The 23,669-nt window shown below is 50.2% G+C and overlaps 1 protein-coding gene across 5 annotated transcripts in view; it reads right to left on the bottom strand.

The window, feature by feature from the left end:
* Positions 1-23,669, bottom strand: part of CACNA1E (calcium voltage-gated channel subunit alpha1 E) — a 439,633-nt gene that overhangs the window by 15,339 nt on the left and 400,625 nt on the right. For all 5 annotated transcript variants that reach the window (XM_064478060.1, XM_064478056.1, XM_064478059.1 and 2 more), the window contains 9 exons: positions 22,349-22,432; positions 21,509-21,634; positions 18,408-18,473; positions 14,111-14,202; positions 13,390-13,555; positions 8,763-8,890; positions 3,617-3,713; positions 1,437-1,542; positions 476-583 (listed from right to left, as the gene is read on the bottom strand). In XM_064478060.1, coding sequence (XP_064334130.1) covers positions 476-583; positions 1,437-1,542; positions 3,617-3,713; positions 8,763-8,890; positions 13,390-13,555; positions 14,111-14,202; positions 18,408-18,473; positions 21,509-21,634; positions 22,349-22,432 — 973 coding nt within the window. The remainder of the gene's footprint in view (positions 1-475; positions 584-1,436; positions 1,543-3,616; positions 3,714-8,762; positions 8,891-13,389; positions 13,556-14,110; positions 14,203-18,407; positions 18,474-21,508; positions 21,635-22,348; positions 22,433-23,669) is intronic.

The raw sequence follows: 23,669 nt of genomic DNA, 5'->3' as shown, positions 1-23,669 counted from the left end.
CCTGCCCCTTCAACCACCCATCCTTCCAGCATTCACAGAGGGTTCCATTCGGGCCAGGCACTGAGGGTCCCCATAAGCAACCTCAGGGAGCGCCACGGCCACCCGGCGAGGGGGATGACACTGGTGGCCAGCATCACGCTAGTAAGCACCACCCACACCGGTCCAGGACTCCCGCTCCTGTAACACCACTTTCTCCCCAGCCGTTTGAAGGTTTGTGGACCCGTGTTACGCTGGACAGACAGTCATGCACCCAAGAAGTTTCACCCACAACCACAGTGACCTCTCTTAAGACACTGTTTTCAATTAATAATGACAAAAGGGGCTCAGGAAGCGAAGGACTTTCATTTCCTAAGAATGAAAGCGTGCCCCTTATCTCTTTAATCACTCCGTGCCCCCCCCCACCCCGCCCCGCAAAGATGTAGTCCCGGCACGCTGGGCCCACCGGGACAAGGGTACCCGGGAGGAGGCGCCACACCTTTGGGCATGGGCACGAGCAGGTCGAGCATCTTCTGGGAGAGGTGGGGCCAGATGGCCAGGGTCTCCTTCTGCAGCTCCGAGTCTAGCTGCTGCCTGTCTGCGCCACCTAGGATCAGATAAACGGCTCGTAATGAAAAGAGAACAGACCTGGAAATAACAAGGACCGAGGGGGGAGGTGGGCGAGGAGCTGAGTCAGCGTGCGCTTCTCGCGCTCTCCGAGGAATCTTGGCGCTTAGGCACAGTGGAGCTGGCAGTTCTGGGCCTTTCTGCTGAAGAAGCAGAACACGGTCTGGCTCCCATTTTCAGTGGCTCAGGGACATCCTGCCACAGAGATCTGAGCCCTGGGGCCCAGATCGGCCTCCTCATTCATTCAGCAAACCTCCCAGGGGCTCACTCTATGAGAGGGGAAATGAAGGGAGCCAGGGAGGGCCGCCTTTGTCTCATTAGACGTATTATCAGTTCTTCCCAGAGTCGGAGTGACCCGATTTTAAAAGGATTTGGAGCAGGCAAGAGCAGGACGCTGGAGGTCCCTCTGGAAGCAGTAAACCCTTTCTTTCTTAAAACCACTGGACTAGAAATCAAGAAGAACAAAGTGCTGCCTTGATGGCACCTGCCACCAGAGCCTTCCAAGCCAGTAAGATGCCATGAGAGGAGAAGAGGACAAAGTTAAGACTCACCTGTCCAACAAGCAGATATTTCTAAAATGCCTCCCACGTGCCAGACACCAAAGATCATTTACTGCTAACGCTGAAAGGAGCCTTCGTGATTATCAAACCATTCACGTCATCAGGAGGAAAGGACACACATTATAGCTGCTGCATCTCACAGGACAAACGGGGACCCCACTATCTGATTGCCTGGTCACTGCATTGGCAGATGGATGAAAGTTCAAACATCTCCATCCTGCACCACTCTTTGTGAGTTGTTCCAGAATCTTTTTCCTTCCTAAGCTTACCTACCTTTGGCGATTTTAATGTCCAGAGCTGTCCGGATCAGAGCCATAAGTGTGGACGTGAAGTGGACGGTCATGTCCTCAGCCACTGGCATGTTCATCAGGACCAGTCTCTGTGTGAAAGAGAGAAGAGAAACAGCAGGAGAAGAAAAACAGATCAAAAGAAACCCTGGTGAGAAGGGAAGAAAAGTAAGTGCAGAGGTCAAATGCAGAGACAAAAAAGAAGGGCAAGGATTCCCCCGTCCCCATCCTGCTCTCTCCCTACTTGTCCCTTAAGGCTCATTTGCTGCTGTTTTGTTTTTTCTCCTAGGGAATGATGCCAAATTCCAAGGGAAGAGGGACTAGTCATTCTGTAGGACTCCTCCACGGTCCTAAGAATGTCTTTAACAGGGATCCTTAAAAGAAAAAAAGTGGTTCAGGCAAAGGAGTCAGCTCTGCGAGGTGGCTCCATTCCCTGTTTCAGGGATGCCCTGGATTTCCATTTGTCCCATGAATACCGCCCCCTCACCCAAACTCAGGTGGAAAGATGGTGATGGGGGAGATTGTTGTTTTGCTTCTCTGATTTGGAAGATGCATCCTGATGCCCCCTTTTTGAGTCTTTAAAAGATGAAGTTTGCCAGCACATGGTTGAACATGCAGAAGTCCAGCTTATCCAGAGGATGAGGCGGAGCAGAATGGAAGAGTAGGAGAGTGCAAACAGGGTCCAGGGGGAGAGGCATGGGGAGAGCGGAGAAGAGAGAATGAGAGAAGGGTGATCAAGGCAGGAGCAGAGTGGGCAGGCCTTGTGCCCCTCACCCAAAGGAAGGGGATCAAACTGAAATGGCCAAATCCACTTTCCAGAGAGTATCTTGCTTTTTGGAATTCTTTAACTTTTCCTCCAATCCCCACATCCCTTCTCCCACCAAGCTTCACCCCAGAAAGTCAAAGAACTCGGGGCCACATTCCACCACCTGGTACTTTGGGATGTGGCATCATGAGCAAAAAGGATGCCAGCCCCTACACTGCATGGAAGGAGCCCTGTAGTGGGGTGGGTGAGGGTCCCCAATGGGCCCCGTTGCAATGAGATGCTCTCTGGAGCTATTGACTTAGAGGTAGCAGCAGAAGGTCCTCCGGCAGAACCACCAGCCTAGCAGGAAGGCGAGTGTTTCTTCCCAAGGCAGGCTCTCTAAGACTCCATTGCAGCATCTCGCCTAATGTGCTTCCACAAACATGGTGTCTTAGAGTGTAAAGCCATTTTGTGACTGAGTTCTATCTCTCTTTAAGCTTCTGGAGAAGTGGCAACATTGTTATAGTGAATTCCCATGAAAGAGCTCCAGAGCTCAAGGTCAGTCTGAACAGCAATGGGGAATGAACAGCAGCTGTAAGTAACTGTGGAGAAAAGATTCAGGCCCCCAGGCTCTGAGCAACCTAATGGCAGGTACAATGCCTAATGGCACCCGAGGTACAACACTGCTCTAAGCAAGCTGAGGGGAATCCACCCATAACTCAGCCACGCCAACAAGACAAATCTAATGCTGAATGCAACAGGTGCCCATGGTCACCCTTTCCCTTGTACTGCGAGAAAATGGGTAGCTGGGCTAATGGGGAAAGGGAGCTGCATCCTTCATCATGTATCGTGGGATAGAAGTCATGTTCCTCTTTCTTTCTGATACCTAGAAGGAACCATGCCATCATTCCTTCCTACATCATGAAGAAATTTAAGAGTTTTCCTCTCTCCTAAAAGTTTCTTTTTGAACCATGTTTAGAGGAATTTCTGCATTATTTCCTTAGCTTTTCTGATTGAAGATGTGGTTTTTTTAAATAAGCTCTGAGAGCTGTCTTGCTGTAGGGCCTCCTTCTTGCCCATATGTACTATCCCACCAGCCACCACTCTGCCTCCTCTGAAAGGAAACGTGCTACTTAACCCGTCTTTCTAGTGATCCACTCACGAGAAACCACACATTTAAACACAGAATAACATATTTTAAAACCTCACGTTGAATAGTATCACAAACCACCTCATGTATCGATTCAGGACTTTATCCTTTCAGAAGACCTTCCTGACCCTCTCATCTAATTTCTTTTGCCCTTGGTCCCCCTCCTCCGCCTCCCCAGCCCAGCTTCCTCCCCACATTCTGGCCTCCCCGCAGCTGGATCCCATTTCCTGCTGGTCTCTAGCCCAACAGAACCAAGGAAGGGGTGGTCTACCTTATATGCCACCTTGGAGGGACATCTCTTGCCGAGGCCTAGCGGTGGTGACATGAGAGTCAGCATTTCATACATCTCAGTGTAATGGATGCGGCCACTGCTCATGGCGGGGAGGTCAGTGGGGTGGGAGCGGGGCGGGGTGGCAGGGAAAGGATGCAGACGGGGAGGGGGCAGGAGAACAGGCATTCCCACGGAGCCAAAACAAATAGACAAACAAAAGAATACAGAAAACAGGAAAAGAAAAACAACAAAAAAGGACAAACAGGAAAAGAATAGGAAACCTGTTAATCAAGGCAAAATCGTACACGTGTCTCCATCCTGGTGCGGATTTATATCACGCCCCACACAGACCCGGGAACGAATGTGGCGGCCACCTCTGGTCCCACCGACTCTCCTGTGAGCTGTCACAGGGACTGGTTTTCTCCTCCTGGGTTAGCATCACCCTACTTTCCTGTGGGTGCCATCCGTCCCCCACACCACACAAGCTTATCTTCCATTCCCAGGGCTGTGTGCGGGCGGTATAAACCGGATAGACGACGCTCCAGCCGTGGGCTCGGATTTCTGGCCCCGGCTGGGGTGGGCCCTGGCCTGGAAGTCAGGCCTGTCTCCTGCTCTGACCCACAGGCGGAGCGCCGTGTATCCCGCTCGGTGCTGAGTGCAGCCGGAGGCGGTGGCTGGCGCTGCAAGTGGCGGCTGTGGCTGCTGCTCAGAGTCGGCCCGTTGCTTCCACCTGGCTCTGCGGAGGAGAGGGCTCTGTGTGCCTCGGCACGCCCCGGGGCCACGGCAGGCACGCCAGGGACAGAAGAAACAAAACCAGGAGGAGGAAGAGCATCTCGCATGCCATGCTGCCCTCCCCGGCTCTCCCCCATGCGGCTGCCGGCTTCACCAGGGTGGAGTTTAAAGAGTCTTAGCAGAGGCAGCTGTTTGGCCTCCCGAGTACGGGAATCACTTGTCACCACCCCAGGCCAGCTCCTTTCCATCGCCCTGGCTGGCAGCTTCCTGGGCCTAAGTCTTATTCCGGCCCCAGGGAGCCCCGCTTCCCTCCTGTGCGCCTGGACAGGCTTCCTTATCTTGTGGGTGTGGCCTCGGACAGGGGCTTGGTGGAGTCACTGGGTTAAGAGTCCCCAAGGTCTGGCAAAGTTGGAGAGTGAGGTCCTGTGTGCCCTGAACAACGTCCTTGGTCCCACAAATAAGCAGTGACTCAGCAGTGACCCCTTGGCCCCCTCAACAATATACAGAAGGACCCTCAGGCAAAGAATCTGGTCCAGAGCCCCCCGCCATCCATGCGACCTTCCCAGACCCCCTGAGCTACTAAATCCTCCCCCACAACACCAGCTCTGTCCTCTGTGCGTTCTTTACTTATCCTCATCTCTTGCTCTCATTTTAAAACTGCTTTTTACCTCCCTTCTGTCCTATAGCTTTTATAATTGCTTGTGGCCAAGCTACCCAGGAGCTGGGGGGTGGGGGCAGAGGCCAGGGTGGCTAGAATCAGACTTTTCTACATCATATATGGGATAAGCATACAATTTTCCTAAAAAGAAGCGCTCTGTCTCCAGTGAAAAGAAACCAGAACTCTGCTGGATTAACAAGACTTCTGCATTTTTCTGGAGGAGGGAGAGGTCCCTTGAGTTAAGTCCACAGATTATGGTGGAGTGAGAAAGAGAGTGTGTGTTCACGAATGAGTGTGTGCAGGTGAAGTAAACCGAGAGAGGTGAAATCAGCCTCTGTTGTTAAGTCCTTGACTCATTTTTTTCCTGCCTTCCCCAGAAAAGGGGGCCCTTCTTCCTTGTGTAACAGCTGCTGGTTCTGGGAGGGTTTGGACCTCTTTAAACTCAAAGGAAAGCAACATGAAGGTTCCCTCATGTGGCGCAGTGGTGGTGGAGCAGAACGGAGAGGAGGGGGGCTGGAGGCTGCACCCCACCGCCAGTCACGGTCATGGTCACGGTCACGGCTGGGCACCGGAGGCAAACCTTGCAAGCCACCCTGTAGGGGCAGTTCTCTCCCAGGCCCAGAGGCGGCGAGATCACCCGCACTAATTTGTACATATCCTTATACGGGATCCTGCCGCTGTAAAGGAAGCACAGGTGGGTTAATAGGACATTCACAGAAGGGTAGGAGAGAAATGACAGCTTAGCCACGACGGGGACAGCTGGAAGAGAAAGGGCAGCTTCTTTCCTTGGGCCCAGCAAAGCCAGGCCAGGAGAGGCGGAGGACAGTAAGCATCAGAACCATCATTTTGCAAACTGCACTGCCTCCCAATTTTCTAAGGAAATCAGAGCCCGTTCCATGCCTAGTGACCACGAGCACCTGTCTGGCCCATACCTGGCCAGATGCAGGAAACAGAGCCTGGCTCAAGCTAGACTTCAAAGAACAAAGCCCACCAGTTCACAAATGCCTCTGACTGCAGTCAACAGCAGACACCAGGATGCCATGAAGCGGACTGCAGAACACTTTGCTTTTCACAGACACTGAATACAGTCAGTTACTCAGACCCGCTCGTCAGGGCAGTGGGAAGTCAGCGTCTTCCTACAGACGACCAGAGGGAAATTTCCTGTTAGGCTAATTGGCAGGGGGCACAGCTGGCATGAAGTGATTTGCAAAGGGCTTTGTTTCTCTTTGTGGCAGATTTTCCCCGAGTCCCGCTTGGACAAACTCTTCTCTATTTGGCGGAGCCCGTTGGGATCTGTGCCCTGACAGCAGCCTGAGAGGGGGCCGCCACACTCTCCCCCCAGCCTTGCTCCAGACACCCAGCCCATAGGCAGCCTGGTCAGATGCAGTCAGAATTCCAGGAACAATGTGACCTATCTTATCAACCCCCTTTCACAGAGCCTGCTGGAGAATCCTGGCAGGACAGAAGCAACAGTTGATTCATTTTCAGTGGTTACCGCATCTGCTCCATCAGGGGCCAAATAGCAATGGCCAGGGGTCTGCAGGTCTAGACACATCCTGGTACCCACCAGGGCCTCCGCCGGAAATTACAAGCAGGCACCTCCACCTGCAAGCATCCAACCCTCACCAGCTGCGTCGAGACTGCAACTTCACCCCAGCTTCATTCTTCCTCCTCTTTTCTTGATTTTGCTGTTGATTCTTCCTCTTCTTCCAAACAGCGGCTCACCAGTACTCCCAGGTCTCCTGACTCTTGAGAGGAGGTTCATTTAACCACGTGTTCTTTTGTTTCTTATCGCAGCTGGGATGTGGGTGAGTTGGTACTGCTGTCTGTGGGCTGGTGTGCTCTGCAACCTGCCTCATTCTCCTTTCTGAAGACGCTGGCTCACTGGTCCTTTGCTGGTTTCCCGTCTCATCTCATAGAGAAGGCCAGGGAGACGGTAACCAGGGCAAGTTACACTGCGAACTTCGAAGCAGACACAAGAGGTGCTCCTTGGTGTTTTTGCTCTTTTACAGCTCGTGTGTCCGAGTCTTACGATTAGTCCCCGTGGAATCATTTCTTCCCAGCCGATGGAAAGACTGGGGAGCAGCATTTGGGCCCCAAAATACTATGGAGCCATAGGAAGCTGGGGTTTCTGAGAGCCAAGGGCACCGGCGTGAGGCTAGGTGAGCAGTGAACCCCTTGGCTAGCAGCTGGTTTCTCCTCCCTCAGGTCAGTGAGGAGGCCCCTTTTTGGTCTCTTGATCCCATGGCCATCCAGCTTTACAGATGCTAATTTTCCATGCTTTCTACTTGCCTTCCCATATGGTGACTGTTAATTATAACAACAGTTACATATATAATTTAACATACACCTCACAAGGTAGGTGGGATCATTGCCACAATTACACCGACGAGGAAGCTCTGGGTGGTAAGGTGACTTGCCCAAGGCCACAGAGTTGATGAAGAGCAGGCTAGCTGCTCTCCCCTGTAACACGCTGCCCACCGCAGTTTAAGCAGCCTATCTGACTAGAAATTAGGCCCAGAAAGTAACAGCCATTGCTCAGCCATTGTAACAGGAATGGATTTACAAAACCCTGTGCTCTAGGTCATTAATAATTACTGAGAGGAAGAGGAACTCTCACTCACTCTTCCAGCATCTGAAGCAGTGACCCAAGTTCAACAGCCTCATAGGAGGACAGATTTGGGAGAGGGTCTTAGATTATGAAGTGGCTCCAGGTGGAAGCAACGTGGTCCATTCCTGTGAAGGATGGCATTTCTGGTAGTATTTTCAGAGGGGGACCAGAATGGATAGATTGCTGAGATAAGATCCTGAAACTCAGACGCCTTGGGAGTGGACAGTTCCTGTGGAGTGAGGGCTCATAGGACTCCCACCCCACCTTCAACAGTGAGGGCCAAAAGCCTGCCTTTGAACTCTAAAGCAGGGACCGGCAAACTTCTTCAGTAAAGGGTCAGATGGTAATATTTTTGAACTGGAGGGCCAGATCGCCTTTGTCACGACTTTGTAACTGCCTTGCAGTGTGAAAGCAGCTGCAGACAATACATAAATGAGCATGGCTGTGTTCCAATAAACCTTTATTTGCAAAAATACAGTGAGCCACAGTTAGCCCACGGGTTATAGTTTGCCAGCCTCTGCTCTAAAGTCCAGAAGGCACATGGTCACTGGAGAACTACTGCAAAGTGAAAAGGACCTGGGCGAGGTCAACCCCAGATTCCTGCCACTTCCTCAGTGCCACGCCACAAAAGTCTGCAAGTGTTTCAGGGGTCAGGTGGAAGAGAAACGTTGATTATTTTATAGAATTTCAGAGTTACCTGGCACTGTACCTTTTGAGAGGGATGAGAGACATAAAAGACTGGTGTCACTGCCCATGGTGGCGGGATGTCCAGCCGGCCCAGAAACCCCATCAACCCCCCTGGTGACTCAGAGGAGTCCACTAACGATTTTGGAAGCTCCTCCAGGGACTGAACTCAAATGCTCTGAGGTGAGGACTGTGTGCTAAGATTGGCAAAGGAAGGGAAAAGCCTGTCACAGAAGGAAAGTGGGGAGGAAGGAAGACAGGGAAGCTAGGTAGCTGGTAACTGATGGCTTGATCCCAGAAGTGTCTGAGGATCAAGCCTCTTCCATGGGCCACAGCCAAGAGGAAGGTCCTCTCCTTCTGTGACAGGCAAGCGCTGGGTGGCTCCAGTTCCAGCCTCCTCCTTGAGAGCTGCAGAGGCCCCGGGGACGGGCCCCAGCGGGGTGGCCACGCGGCCTACGCACCACGCGGCTCTGTCGTACTCCGCCCAGACACGGACAAACTCGTCCAGGTGGTGAGGCCCCAGGATGGACGAGTCCCGAGTCAGGTACTCGAAGTTGTCCATGATGACGGCCACGAACAGGTTGAGCATCTGGAGGGGACGAGGGAGAAGAGGAGTGAGGGGGACACCCAAAGTGGAAAAACAGGCTTCAAGGCAAACAACGAATTCAGGAGTTGGGAAGGCTGAAGTTCCCAACCGAAGCACCGCTGGCCCTGCTGAACACAACGCATGTCCATCATCTGCACCACACCTTTCACCGCACCAGCGTTATTATTTCACGTTCCTAGGCCCCTTTATATGGGTGAAGTCCTCTCCTGTTGCTTTTGTAAGCCATTCAACTTCCTTCATTGTTACCGCAGCTGCAGAGGGAGCAGTGGCAGCAACAAGGGTCTCAAAGGCTGGAGGGAGTCAGGACCTGAGACACCAGTCTCCCTCCCGGCCTCCCTCCCCAGCCCATGCTCACCAGAGCAGCCAGCAAGAGAACCGCTGAGAGGTCTCTGAGCTGACTGCGGGGCTTCCCAGGAAGCTGCTCACGGCCCTTAAATGCTTCCAAGACCCTAGGCTCCTGCTTATTTGTTCAACATTTATTCTGCACCCACTGTGTTCCAAAGAGAGACCCAGGTGCTGGGGATGGGAGATAAAGTTCCGGTCCAAGTCCTGTCTCCATGCCTAGCACGTTGCTTAAAGCACCATAGGGGTTGGTTAGATGTCCTTACTTGAATATTCTTTGAAACTTACTTAGTAGTTAGTAGAGACAGGGATGTGTTGGAAACATACAAATGTTACAGATTTTTTTTTTTGAGAGCCATAAAAGAAGCATGTGCAGCTTACAGTGGGGACAGAAAGGAGTATGGGTTTGAATTTCATATAATTTTCATGTCATGAAATATTACTTATCTTCTGATTATTTTTTTCTCGACTATTGAAGACTGTCAAAACCATTGCTAGCTCATGGGCCATACAGAAACAGGTGGTAAACTGGATTGGCCTGTGGGCTATAGCTTGCTGACCGCTTGTCTAGATTACGCTGTAGACAACAGGAACCGTTAGAGGGGTTTAAACTAGGAGAGAGAGCAAGGGCTACCTGCATTCATAAAGAACCCTTGTGGAAGGTGGGCAGGAGAGGGGAGAGGGGTCTGCGGTGCTCCCAAGCCAAGCTGACGGCAGGACACCAGCCTAGACGGAGGCTAAAAGGAGGTGGATTCGTCAAGCCTTGAGCACAGTGAACAGCACCGCTTTGTTGCTTCCTGGCTGCCCGGCACCCATTTACTGCACTCCCGGTCTCTTGGGGACACAACCCTTGCCTATTCCCAGTCAATATGGTTGAGCGGGGCACCAGCCATGACCCGGGCCTCAACCGGCCATTGAATCTCATCCCCCTGGGCCACAGTGACTGGTGATTCAATGAAGGCCGAGAAAATGGCATTGAATTTTCTGAGCAAGAGACTTGGTTTCCTGATCAGTCTTGGATGTGTGGGGACTGAGGTCTGGAGCTGCTGCTGCAGCTGACTGGAGCCACGGGCTGGGAAGGATGAAGAAAGAGCTCACATGGAGAAGGCTGGGGAAGAGATCTGTCAATAGGGAAGGAATCTTGGTCCTGGGGATGGCATCTGAGCCCCAGATCAAGCCTGCGTCAGCCTGTCCTGCCGGCGTCTTCATTTACATGAGCCTGCAAAATCCCGGTCTGCTTAGGTCCAGCGCAGCTGGACTTTCTGTCACTTGCAGGTGAAAGCAGCTTGCCTGACGGAGATGAACTGGCTGTGGGGGAGAGAGAGAGGACTGACGGTCCCCAGGTCAAGCAGCAGGGTGGGTGGAGATGCCAGATGTGCAGACAGGATACACAGGATGAAGTCTGCAGGAAGGCCCTGGCGGGAGTCTTCTCTGCAAGACAGAGAGACTGCTGGCTGCATCCTCATAACCAGCCTCCTCTCTTCCTTCCTTCCTATATCCTACTGCCTAGAACATGAGTGGATGCTTGGAAGTCTAGCTGTCCTCTTACCATGAGGCTGAGGGTCACTGCCTGGAGGTGAGGCAGCAGAAAGCAAGGAGTCTGGGGCCCTAGCCACTCTGTGCAGCCACCAGAACAAGCCTGCACTGCCTTCCTCCAGACTGTACTGACCTTGGAGGAAGACAAACATCCCTCTTGGTTAAGCCACTGTTAAATGAGGAGTTCCACTGAATGCAGCGGAACCTAATCCCATCATGGGCTCTTCCCTTTGCTGTGGAGACTGGAGCCACAGTGGAATGTATTCAGTCACTGTCTGGGTTATAAAGGGTTTTCCATATACAATCATCCCTCGGTATCTGCGGGGAATTAGTTCCAGGACCTTCCCAGACACCAAAACCTGCAGTCCCTCGAATCCCTTACATAAAATGACACAGCATTTGCATATACCCTACACACAACCTCCTGTGTACTTTCAACCATCTCCAGGTGGCTTATAGTTCCTAACAAAATGTAAATGCTATGTAAATAGTTGCTGGTGTGAGGCAAATTCAAGTCCTGGTTTTGGAACTTTCTGGAATTTTTATTTTAATATTTTCAACGTGAGGTTGGTTGGTTAAATCCACAGATGCAGAATCTGCAAACAAGGCCAACCATCCACACATTTTCTTTATACTCCATTCAGGATACCTGTTAGATTAATGTTAACAAAACCTGTATTATTACTGCCTGATATTTGCAAAGCGTTTGACAGTTGTGTCCGCATTCATGCCTATCATGCATCTTAATGCTTGCTCCAACCTTCTGTGCGGCAGGTTTAATTGCCGGCAGCCTGTCAAGGACACAAGTGCTCCCTACACGCTTCTGTATCCTTGGCCCCGGGCACATACATCGGGGAGCACCGGTCAATCTTTCTAGAGTGACTGCTTTGAGCTGAGAAGCGGTGTGACTTGCCCAAGGTCACAGAGTCAACGTGGGGCTGAGATTTGAAAGCAGATCCTCCCATACTGAATATAGCCTCTTTAAAAATAACATCAATGTGAATTATGCATTACCCTCCATCTCAAACTTCTAAAAGTCCCTTTATAGTCTCTAATTAATTTTCCAGTTATAGCTTTGGTTTCTCTTAAAATATTTATCATTAAACACTTAAATGATGTAGGCTAAAAGTGAGATTTCTACATGCTCTCCCACACGCCCCACGTCCCCCGTTGGCAAGTGCCGAAATTCCTGGATGACTCTCACCTACAATCCCAGGTGACAGAGGGACTGAGACTCACGGACAGCTTGACCCCAGTGCCTAAGTCAGTGCAAGCCTTTTCATGGCCACCCAATAAAAGTGTGCTGAAAATAGGAATGAACAAACAAAAAACTCCAATTTATAGCATCATTCTAAATTTCCTCTCAGTTATTTTCAGTATACATTCCACTCCCCTATTTATAAATAAGGTTTTGTGTTCTTTTTTCATTAAAAAAAGAAAAAACCTTTCACACCTATGAGAAGGAAGTGTATTAAAGCAAATGTATCAACTCACTGGACAGATAACACTCTTATCATTAAGTCATTCTTCTTCCCATTTCACAGAAGCCCAAAAGGGAAGGTGTCCTGGCCAAGGCTAGAACCACAGCAAAGCCAAGGCCACAGTGCGGGCTCCCCGTGCCTCTGGTCGCTCACCCCCGCTGCACCGACCGGCCGCCATGCTTAGCAGTCTGTATGTAAGCCACTTGCCCACGCCCGACAGCCGGACACGTGGCCAGTCCCCTTGGGCTCACTTTAAAGAGGGAGAAATACCCAGACATGAGACAGCTCACTGATGCACAGCCAAGACGCTGACCACTATTAAGTGGCATTGCTTCAGTTTTAGATTTTTATGCAGCCAGTGGCATTAGCCATGAAGCTGAGCTGAGGGTGTCAGGGTGGCCGGAAACACCAGACTGGCCCATTTAGGGACCCACTAGCTGATCGTGCAGGGGAGAGATTTCTGGATGCTGGTGTGTTAAGTCATGCTTCCTCCCAAAGGAAGAATTAAGAAGGCCCCTGAGGCTTCTTACCATTTCACAGTGGGGTGCGCCCCACAGGTACCACTCAATACTGGCTAGTGCCCAAAGCAGTCCCAGCCTTACAGTCTATCCAGCTGGCCAAAGGCCGCCAAACGTGGAGGCGTAAGAGAGAATCGCATCTCTGACATTGTGTGCTATCATGATTCTACCGTTACCAATGCTATCAGCCCCTTATATTTTCAAGGTATGTTTTCTCAAACAGCTCAAAGGCCTCTAAAAGAGAAGATATTCTTAGCCCTGTTGGTAAGATAAAATGCTGGAGGTACAGAAGAGAAAGATTTACTCTGGGTCACAACTGATTCGGTGTGACATTCAATGCTCCATTCACTGAACCCTCCCCGACTCTTATCTCTTCTCCTACAGCCCCTCCCTAGAAGCAGCAGAGGCTTTTCCCAGACACGGAACGTCACCAGCCAGCGCATCTGATAAGCCTTCTGGCCTCCAAGAGCTCTCTCTCGAGGAAGACCTTTTTTTTCAAACATGGACTGGAGTGTATGACTGAACGGACACCGAAGGGAACCCATCTGGTTGGCAGAGGGGCGGGCTGGGCCACTTCTCAGGCCAGGAGCGCAGTGCTGCTCACCAGGAAGGAGCAGAAGAAGATGAAGGAGACAAAGTACACGTAGGCCAGGTCGGTGCCGCAGCGCTCGCTCTCGCTCTGCCCCGACGGCGCGGTGGTGTCCGGCTCACAGCCTTTCTCCCCGAGGCACGACAGCATTATCTCCTGCCAGGCCTCCCCGGTGGCACTCCTGAGCCCAAAAGACAACTCGGTTACTGGTGGCAGGTCTCCCCTTCCCGATTCGCCCACCCCCTCTCCCACCCTGGCCCTAGGCGCCTTCTGTGCCCGGTCAGCCTCCTTCTGGTGCTTTCCACCCCACGACGGGGAGCACCAATGAGGTCTCTCTTGGGTTCTGCCGGTTCGCCCACCGCTTCTCCATCTTTTGTTGGCAGTGGTAGAAAGAGCGGTGGGTCTCTAAGACCCCACACAAATCTGGCCACCCAGGGTTTCAGCCCGTAAATGGAATTTGGTCTGCAATCCATCCTCACCTGCCCCTTCTCAGAGCCCCGTGGGACATGCTGACGTGCAACTTACAAACTGACCCTGGAGTCAAAGATGTGGCAGAAACTTTCTAGTGTCATCAGAGCAGTTTTCTGGAGGCCTTGCCCCCACACCCTACCATCTACCCTGATGGGAGCAGAGCCAGCAGAATGAAGAGACAAAGGCGGATGGGAGGAAGAGGTGGGCCAGCTCTGCGTCCCTCTGGCAGGAGCGCTCCAGCCACCGCAGTCACGTATCCAGGTACCTGAAGAGGAGCATGAGGGACCCAAAGAAACTCCGGAAGTTGTTGTGCCGGTTAATATGACTCTCCTCGTCTAATTTGATGTTTCCAAACACCTGCGTGAGGAAAACAACAGAAAGCCATGAGCACTGCTGAGCAGTGTCACGTGCCCAACACGCGGTATGAGACGCACCTGCAGGGTTGGCAAATTTGCACGCATGGCTCCTCCCGACGGCCCAACTCTGAAGCAGACAACTCAGACCCAGAGAGGCTGGGGGACTCCACACTCTTGGTCTGATAAGCAGGACTGGTTACATTTTCCAGCGAAGCAAAGAGGATGAATGCTTGCAGGGACCAGAGAAGGCAAGATCTTTGGAGTCAGCCTGCTTATATGTCGTTCCTCCCACTCCTAATCTGGTCTTTTTATCTTCATGATAGCTGTTCACCACGGTGCTGACCATGGTACTAAAGCCATCTGTCAGAGATATTAGCCTGTAATAGGAGTGCAGGGAATGCATTGCCCCCCGCCTCCCTGCCTAGGGTGGTAATGTGATGTCTCAGGTTATGAGAACATTTGTATTTGCAGAAGATGTGAGTTATTCCTTAGGCAGATGCTGCCCTGGAATTTGCAAGCAGTTTAAGTCAGAGAGGGGGCATCTCTGCCTTCCTGGGGTGTGTTCCTATTCAGGGATTCACAGCTCAGAAGTCTGGAACAGCGGTAATCCAGAGTCCATGAGAATGAACACACCACCAAGTCCAGGCCAACAGGATGAAGAAAGTCAGCAAAACTGGACACTTGGAAAAGGAAGAAAGAAAACAGATTTGGGCAGATCTGGCTATAGTGTGCTAACTAATCTGCTGTTGGCTGCTGGGCTTAGAATGCGGTCACTGTGCAAGTTCACATGGAAAAAGAGGGACAACGCAGAGACCTTTATACGCAGTGAATACTCATCGAGCCAAGGTCGATACCACGGGTCTTTGGATGGCACGGGTGCCCTTACATGTGCACCTGCCTCCCCAGCCACATTTCAGATCTCAGGATCTACTCTCACACGTCAACTGAAGGCTTACAGGTCACCCTTCCAGCCTGTTGAGACAACGTTCAGCCTGTGTTTAACACGCTTCAGTTTCTCTAATATATGCTAAATGGAACACGTTTCCCCCCCGCCAACAGTGTTTAGAATGTGCAATTGATGAACAGTCTCTGCTCTTTTGCTCAAATAACTCCCACTGACACCTGCTCGGGGAATTTGTTCTCAACGCTATTTTTCAAAGCCTAAATATTGCTTGTCTCTCAGGGAGAATGGAGTTGGCAAACTTGGCAGCACTGGGGGAGCTGGGGAGGAGGAAGGGGCCCCGGTCAGACAGGTAGCAGCGCCGACAAAATCCCACCCAAACCATCGAATCTGGTTCTGGACACCCCAGGTGGAAGCTGTCATATAGCCTTGCCTGTCTTCATAGCTGCGTCTGTCTTTTCACCCTCTTAACTCAGAATCCATGATTCATCCTTGATTCATCACATATACACAACTTAGTGTTTTTTCTCCCTGTGACACTCCTGAAGCCATCATTAGTTGTCATGATTGTCTCAAATACCTTATCCAGTCATGAAGCAGCTTGGAGGGTGCAATGGGATTTTACCAAAGGTACATGTGTAACAGTCAAGGAGCCCAAAGCCAGAAATGTACATTTATTATGAAGGTGGTCTTTAAATTTTTCACCTTTTTTTTTAAAGCTTTTTCACTCAGTCCTTGACATTAACCCAAATCTCTAACATCAAAAGGAAAGGATATGGAAGAGAAAGAAGGTTTGCTGAGACCCATCAGAAAACTTAATTGAAGTATAGGCTTAAATCCGTTTTCACTTGAGATCACAGAACTTTAGACCTGGAAAGGACCTGCCAAGCTATCTATGCAGCTCCTTTGCTGCACTGACGATGGTGTTAAGGCCCAGAGAGGCTCAGTGACTTGACCAAGTTTGTGCAGCTGGTCAGTGCTGGAGGTGAGGCTTTCAGGCTAAGGACCTGTCGCCCCAGGGCTCTTTACCAAACCCAGCAAATTACTTCTTTCTTCTACCTTCAGATTCCTCTGCAAAGCTCTCTTCTTCCAAGAAGCCCTAGAAAGTTCAGAACAAGGGTTCTTCTCAAAGATACTTCAGTTGCCACTTACATCTTTCCAATGCATGTCTACTCTCTCTTTGTTTTTCTGTGTATAGATCCCTTGGCTTTGTCATGACTATACAAGATACAGCCGTTCTAGTCACAAGCTAGGTGTCTGCTCTGTGCGTGGTGTGGGGTCTCTGTCACAGACCAGGCTGAGGATGGCCAGCTTAAGGTAAGTCATGGTGGGAACACCCGTCATGTCTTGTTGGAATGGATAGGAGTGCTCTTATTTTTTGGAAATAAGTCTAAGGGCAATAAAGTATTACATATTACAGTTATTGTAAATATTGCAATTTCATAACAGCTCCCACCTCCCACTAAAGGGTCAAAGAAATACTTGGGTTTGCATGTGGGTGGGAGGGGAGACAGCACAGAGAACACATAGTACAGGAGGAACGTGCGCTGCCAAGCAGGCAGGGCTGACTTTAGATCTCAGCTCTCCCACTTACTATCTGAAATCCTGAGTGTGTTACAAGTTACTTAACCAAGTAAGCATCAGTGGAGACAATGAAACCCACCTATAAACATTCACATCACTCCTGAATACGTTAGTCACATATTTGTGTGTGTGTGTGTGTGTGTGTGTGTGTGTATAATACATATATTTGGGGTGGGGGAGAGAGAGAGAATGGGAGAGAAAGGGAGGCAGGAGTGGGTAAGAACATATATTTAGCACAGTGTCTGGGACACTCAGGAATTCAAGTTACTGTAAATAGTATTCTCATTATCAGCAGTATTTGGAACAGGTTAGTATTGGAGTTGGTTTTATTCTAGTTTATTTTGCTTGAAGATGAAAAGGGGGTAAGAACCATTTTAAGCATGGATCCAAAAAATCCTTAATTTAATCAAGTTTCATTTGGCTGTTCAAGAACATTTTAATTCTAGAATCAAATATTTGAGAGTTAGAAGGGACTTAATAGAAGTCATCAAGCCAATCTTCCACTTCTGCTGGGATTCAGCTTGCTACACACCCCTGACATCATCGTTAAATCTCTACCGAAATATCCTCTGTGAAAGAGAACTCATTACTTCTCAACCAAGCCGCACACTTTGACATGTGACATTCTATTGTATTTTTGGAGAACCAAACCCTCCAGTAATGGGATTAGAAAATGAACAAAATTAGGGGATGCAGGCAAGATAGAGGAGCAAAAAGAAGGCATTTCAGAGAGGCGCTGGAAAGGGCTGCGGATACAGCCAGCCGGCGGCTGGGGGGGGTGGGTGTGTGTGCAGTGGCTCCAGATGGCAGGCCCCATTGAGAAGGCAGCTGGCAGCCCAAAGGCAGCCTGACTGCAGGAGACCGCCACTTGGCTGAGGCCCTATGCTGGGGTTTAGCCTCCACATCTCCAAGTCAGAGAGTCTGCCTCCCTGTGCCCGGCAGAGAGCCTATGTATCCGCCTAGGATAGTTGTAGGATGTGCCTGTAGGATGTGCTGCCGGCTCTTTACAGGAGTTCACCCCCCACAAATGGCAGTTGCCTTTGAAGACTGTTTGGCCTCTGCTGCTCAGTGGGCCTCTGGTTACCTACTTCTCAGTTCCGCAACTGGAAAGGGTGTGGTAACCAAGGGGAGTTGTCCAGCAACTCCTTTGAGATGGACTGGCTGGAATGTGGCCGGTGGGTTTCCTTAGGGTCGGGCACACTGCCAGGAACTCTGAGTTGTTCCCGGTGGTGGGACTTAAGAGCATAAATCTCTGCCTTGGGAGACATAACTCACACACATTTGTGTTGCCATACACAGGAGAACAACCACCTGATCTTTCAGGGTTACTCACACATGGGGGTATCCTGAGATCCGGATCGTCAAGGGCTTCACTCTCTCCTCAGTCTCCCGGGGACCCCTCTGGCTAAGAACAGTGGTGTCACCTTGGCTGGAGTTCTGCTTTGTGCCCACAGAAGTCCAGCTGCATGTGAGGCAGTGCCATGATCTGCCAACCTCAGAGGCAGCCCCTGTATCAGACCACCCTGAACACCTGGGCAGGTGAGCGGGGAACCCTGCATACGTGAATTTCCAAGGTCACATTGCATCAAGATCTTGGGAGCATGCCACTGGGCAAGAAGGAATTCTTTAAAGCACCTTCAATCCTGTGTGCTCAGGCTGGAAAGCCAGACACCATCTGAGCAACAACTGTCCCCCACCAGGCCCCCGATGCGCCCGCTCACCTGCATCCCAATGATGGCATAGATGAAGAAAAGCATGGCGATCAAAAGGCAGACGTAGGGGAGGGCCTGGAAGGAGAGCAGACACAAGCGGACCGTGAACTCCAAGGCAGGCAGTTCCAGGATCAACCACCTGCAGTCCCAGGCAGTACAGGAGCTCTTGCCCTGAGGCTGAGCTAAACACAGGGCCAGGACTCTGCTCCCTGGGGCCGTTCTATCTCATGGTTCCATGCTTTTTTTTTAGATGTCCATGTCCTCTGACAGAGATGTAAGCTGTTGGCCCCAGAGAGGCTTGTAAATTCTCATCTGTCAGGAATATTCCCTCACCCAGAAGCAGAGCCCAAACCTCCAAGGGAGAGCTGGGGAAAAGTCCTGGGCTTGGGGTTCATCCCACTCTGCATGCAGAGTGTTAATCACCTGGGCAACTGTGATGCAAATTACACAGCAAGCATCAAGCTTTGGCTCCCAAGTCCCTGTGTCACCCTTCCCACTCCCTCGCTCAATGTGAAGCTCATAACAGAGCCTCTGGGCAAAAAAATCAAACAGCTGGGGTCTCAGTTGTTGGTCAGTTCCTAGAAGTCTTCCTTCAAACTCTGATGAAACATCTCTTCCCAATGGTTAAGCCTCCTGACCTTTTATTATGTGTCCTGCAAAATTCCAAAAGGCCTTTCAAAGTGTGAGCCACCACAAAACCCTGCCACAAAGCCACGTGGTGTCAGATTCCACCCTGTGCAAGCTAACTTCCACTCGGGGATGATAACACATGAATGACAGAGGTGAAGGGGGCCCATGCAGGAGATAGAGGGCGCGGAGTGGTCCTTGGTGGCTGGGGGAGGATGGAGACATAGGGCAGCTTGGTTTGGGGGCCAGCATGGCCACTCTAATTCTGGGGTGACCTCAGTGTTGACACAGAAGCCCCTATTCTTCACCGGTAAGCTTCCCTGGCAGGCGGTGCAACTCCGAGTCTCCACTCTACCTTGAGTGTGCACAACACAAATCCCAGGAGAGCAATTGAAGGCTTGCAGACTGCGCGAGCAGGGCAGAGCTTATCAGCAGAGCTAACTAAATGAAGAGCCCTGGAGACTTCTACAACCTGAATAAGGAGTAACTTTAAAATGCAATGGAAAGGCCGCGGGAGGACCCTGTCTTCTGTGACGTGCTGACTCCCAAGGCCTGTGGCAGGAGTGGCTGCATTTTGAGGGGCCGTGAAGACACCCTCTGCTGAGAGGAGAGGGCAGGGAGGCAGGCCTCGCCCCTTCTGCCACCTTCTGCCTTTTACTTCCTGCCCTTACTCTACCGTCTCCACCCCAACGGCCCCAGCCCCTAGTACGTCTCTCCCTACCCCCAGCCTTGGGGAGAGGACCAAAGACTCGTCCTGATCTCTTTTCTTGTCATGTTATAAATTCCAACACAAAATAAGGAAGAGAGAGAGGAACGGAGGCGGGGTCAGTGGTGGAGAACTGGGTGGTGCCTGGGGCGTGCGGTACTGGCGGTGGCAGTGCTGTTCGCACTGTGCGACTCTCGGCTGTGTGTTTGCAGGGGCAGCTTTTGCTAAACCAACTTCAAGAAAACAACGTCCACACTGTGCCCCAGGGCTGTTCCGAGAAGGAAACACCCACGCTTCACAGTGTCACCTGGAGGCAGACTCACACCTGTCTCCACTGTTCTCTGTTTACTGGAATAAGCCATTTGGCCATCAATTTTTGACATGCTTTTCCTTGCCCTCAATAGTATACAGTTTTACAGAGAAGCAGTGATCATGATAACATGACAAGCTGACACAGATTTCTTCAGAGACTCACTAAGCACTGTAACTTGTTGGGTAGGCTGTGAAAAAATGGTCCAAGAGCACCTTGTGCTTCAAATTCTACACCAGATTCTCCTGAGACTCAAATGGTCAATTCCTGCTATGGTTTTAGACTTCTCCTCTGTCATTTAGCTTTGGAAAAAATAGTTTTCATTGAGGTGAGGCCTCTGTGGGAGTCATCACATCAAACAATTACTCTGAATACAATAAAAATGTCAATATTGCTCATAGGAGCCTGAATATCCTTGCAACCGGTCTCACCTCTCAAATCCCACAGACCTTGATGGAGAAGTAAATCAGTGATGAAGGTGTGGGGTGTACTCCCTTTCAAATGATGGGAAACCATGAATTCACTGACCTGCCTTCTTTAGTTCAATTTGTAATTAAAATACATAAATAATTAAAATAAAGAAGGCAGGTCAGTGAACTCATGACTTCTCATCTTTGAATCAATTTCACCAAATGTATTTTTAAAATACATTCTGAAAACCTGTTTTTATAAGAGGAAAATATTAGGCTATCAAAAAGCACTGATGCCCCTCAAACCTTAAAAACAAACTAATTACAAAAAAATTAATTATAATATTTGCTAGAGTGCGAAGATTTTTAAATATGTTTGGAAAACTCCTTTTACTGGAAGTCTCCGCCATTAACGTGGGTCTCAGGTACCAATTTTTAACTTATACTTATTACATATATACCTCTTATGGCCCCATGAGACCATTCAAAAGAAGCCCACCATATTAACCTTGGGCAGACGTCCTATTAGTTTGCAGGACACAGAGGTGACCACCAGCATGCCATACATTCAGTGGTTCAGGAAAGACACACTAATGAAGACATGAGTGGGACTGGTATGAATAATCCTGCTATAAAACACAACTCAAGGAGTCCTTTGAAATGCTGTTCTGTGGAATAAAGCCACGGACTGAAAACGCAGAGGATGTGTGACTCCAGGTGGCTGGCTCTGCCCGTGGACGGAGTTGCTCAGGACACCTTGGAACACCCGGAGAGGGAACAGCCCTCATAAAACAAGCTCCCACTCAGTGGACAGAGAAGACAACTGAGTTACACAGATGAGGTGTTCGAGAGCGAGATTCCAGCCAATTAGCTGTGAGCTGCCCGCTGCCTGGCTGAGCTGTGCTGTAATGAAGGACTGCTGGGTTTACTGGATGCTTCTGACAACACCCACGTGCAGAGACGAGGGCACCTGTGGAGTGATGCCACGTGGCCTGTGTGCTGTCTGACACGACAGGGCCCCCGCAACCCTCAGCGAGGAGGAGCTGGTGCCCTTTACCTTGAAGGACTGCACGAAGGTCCAGAGTAAAATTCGGATGGTGTAGCCCTGGCGCAGAAGCTTGATGAGGCGGGCGGCTCGGAAGAGCTTCAGAAAGCTCATGTTGAAGCCACTGGTGTTCACCAGCTGGTGGACCAAAAGAAAACGTATAATTACAAAAGTGACATTATGGTCATTTAGAAAATCTAAGCACTAGTATTTGTGCATTTATCCTTCATTCAGATCATAAAATTGAACACAGATTCCATCTTTCGTTTCTAACCCCATCTCCAGCCGACAGCCCCCGGGAGGACCATCTCTCTAGGCCTCCCAAGCCTGCCCTCAGTTCTCAGATAGGAAGGTATGAAAGTGCCCTGGGAGGGCACCCCGCACTCAGCTGACAAGACCGGGCTCCCTCATCTTCTGTAAGCGGTCCTCACTCTGCACTTGGATGCCAGAGAGCAGACCAGAGAACCCCTCCAATGTTCAAAGAGCTGTGATGAGCAATCCGCGTCTTCTTTAGGATAAACAATTTCAGGTCTCACCACTCTGAGGGTGAAGATCCCGTGCCTCTTGTGTGCCTCCCAGAGTCCAGCAGAGCACTGTGCTCACTCGGCCTCTCTGGCGCCCTCTGTCCCACTCGCCGCCTTAGGGGCTGCTACCTGAGTCACGCAACTGGAACCAAGCCTTCCAAGAGATCCAGCGCCACCTGGATATTTGCATTTTCTGGCAAAAGCTTAGGAAGTGCATGGGGGCTATGCATTTGGTTTGAGGAGTTAAAAATGGGCTGAATGTGCAAAGGATTTTTTTTAATGCCACTCCCGGGCCGAGCTTAAAGAGAGGGATCTAGGCGCCACTCACCTTGCTGTCTGTCAGGATAATTTCTGTGATGCTGCCGATCACGGTGATGAAGTCAAAGATGTTCCAGGTGTCTCGGAAATAGTTCTGCGAAGGGGATTCAGTCATGGGAGCATCGGGGGAGGAAAAAAAAAAGAAAACAAGGGGGAAAAATGGAGAAAAGACATCTTTCATTACATAACTCTGTCACTTGGAATTAAAACTTGTCAATTCAAGTACAAGTTCCTTCTAGCTTTGGCTTTCATATCCTCTTTCTCACCAGAAATGCTGTTTCTCCTTAACTAATCTGAGATTTCTCCTTTGGGTAGGTGTTGCGTCATTATTCGGAGATCTTGTTTTTGAAGCTGTCGCTAAAAAGCTACATAAAATATATGTAAGATTTTTTTAAATGGAATATTACATAAAAATATGTAAGAAAGGGATGTGTGGCCTAGAACATTATGACACCCAAAAAAGAAAAAATCATCATTGTCACCCACAAGACAGTAGAATGATTTACAACATTACTCTAAGGTTTTCCATAACGGTGGCCTTTAAATTATTTATATAGTATCGTGTGACCCTACACATAGACAGCTCTGACTTGCAACTTTCAATAAAAGTCACATAGGCGTCCTAAGTGACTAAAAATCAGAGATGTACCAAAAATCTCTTCCTGACTCTGCTGAGCCTTTTCAAACCAACTGCTGATCAGCAATGAGATGAACAAACCCATCTTTCCATTCCACTCTTTCTCTGCTCTGCTCCACCTTTTGAGGAGGTGTAACTAAATAAAACGCAAGGAAGAGGCAATAAGACAAGTGGGTTGAAGGAGACAGAGAAATACAGGACCTGGATGATGCACCAACCAGGTAACGTCCCGCTTAATAGAGAAGGGGGACTCTGCTCCCATCTCCAGGGTGCAGGCAAACACAGACCTTAGACTACATTCCTTAAAAGAAACTGGACGATTGGGTACCCGAAACGTTACCCACTTGCCCTTGGGGAGCACCTCCCATAAGAGACCCTCTGAGCACGGTGCAACTTACACCCTCTCCCATCCTGACAACTGGCAGTAGTGAGTCCTTACTACGTGTGCCAGATTCTGGGCCAGGTCCTTCCCTGGCATGCTTTCAGTTCATTTATTCCTCCCATGGATCCTCCAAGTGGGTAGTGATAAATACCTCATGCTCATAAAATACTGAGTGGTAGGAGTGGCAAGAAGAGTGGGAAGAGATACACAATAGAGAGGGAGAAGGAGTGTAGGGAGAGAGAACGTACACTTAACGAGCGTCTTGCAGGACCAGACGCCTTGGTATGTTCCCTGACTGGACACACACATGGT

This window comes from Camelus dromedarius, chromosome 23, assembly GCF_036321535.1.
Source record: "Camelus dromedarius isolate mCamDro1 chromosome 23, mCamDro1.pat, whole genome shotgun sequence".
Taxonomy (NCBI): Eukaryota; Metazoa; Chordata; class Mammalia; order Artiodactyla; family Camelidae; genus Camelus; species Camelus dromedarius.
Note: the sequence above shows the minus strand (reverse complement) of the source record. Positions and strands in the feature narration are given on the sequence as shown.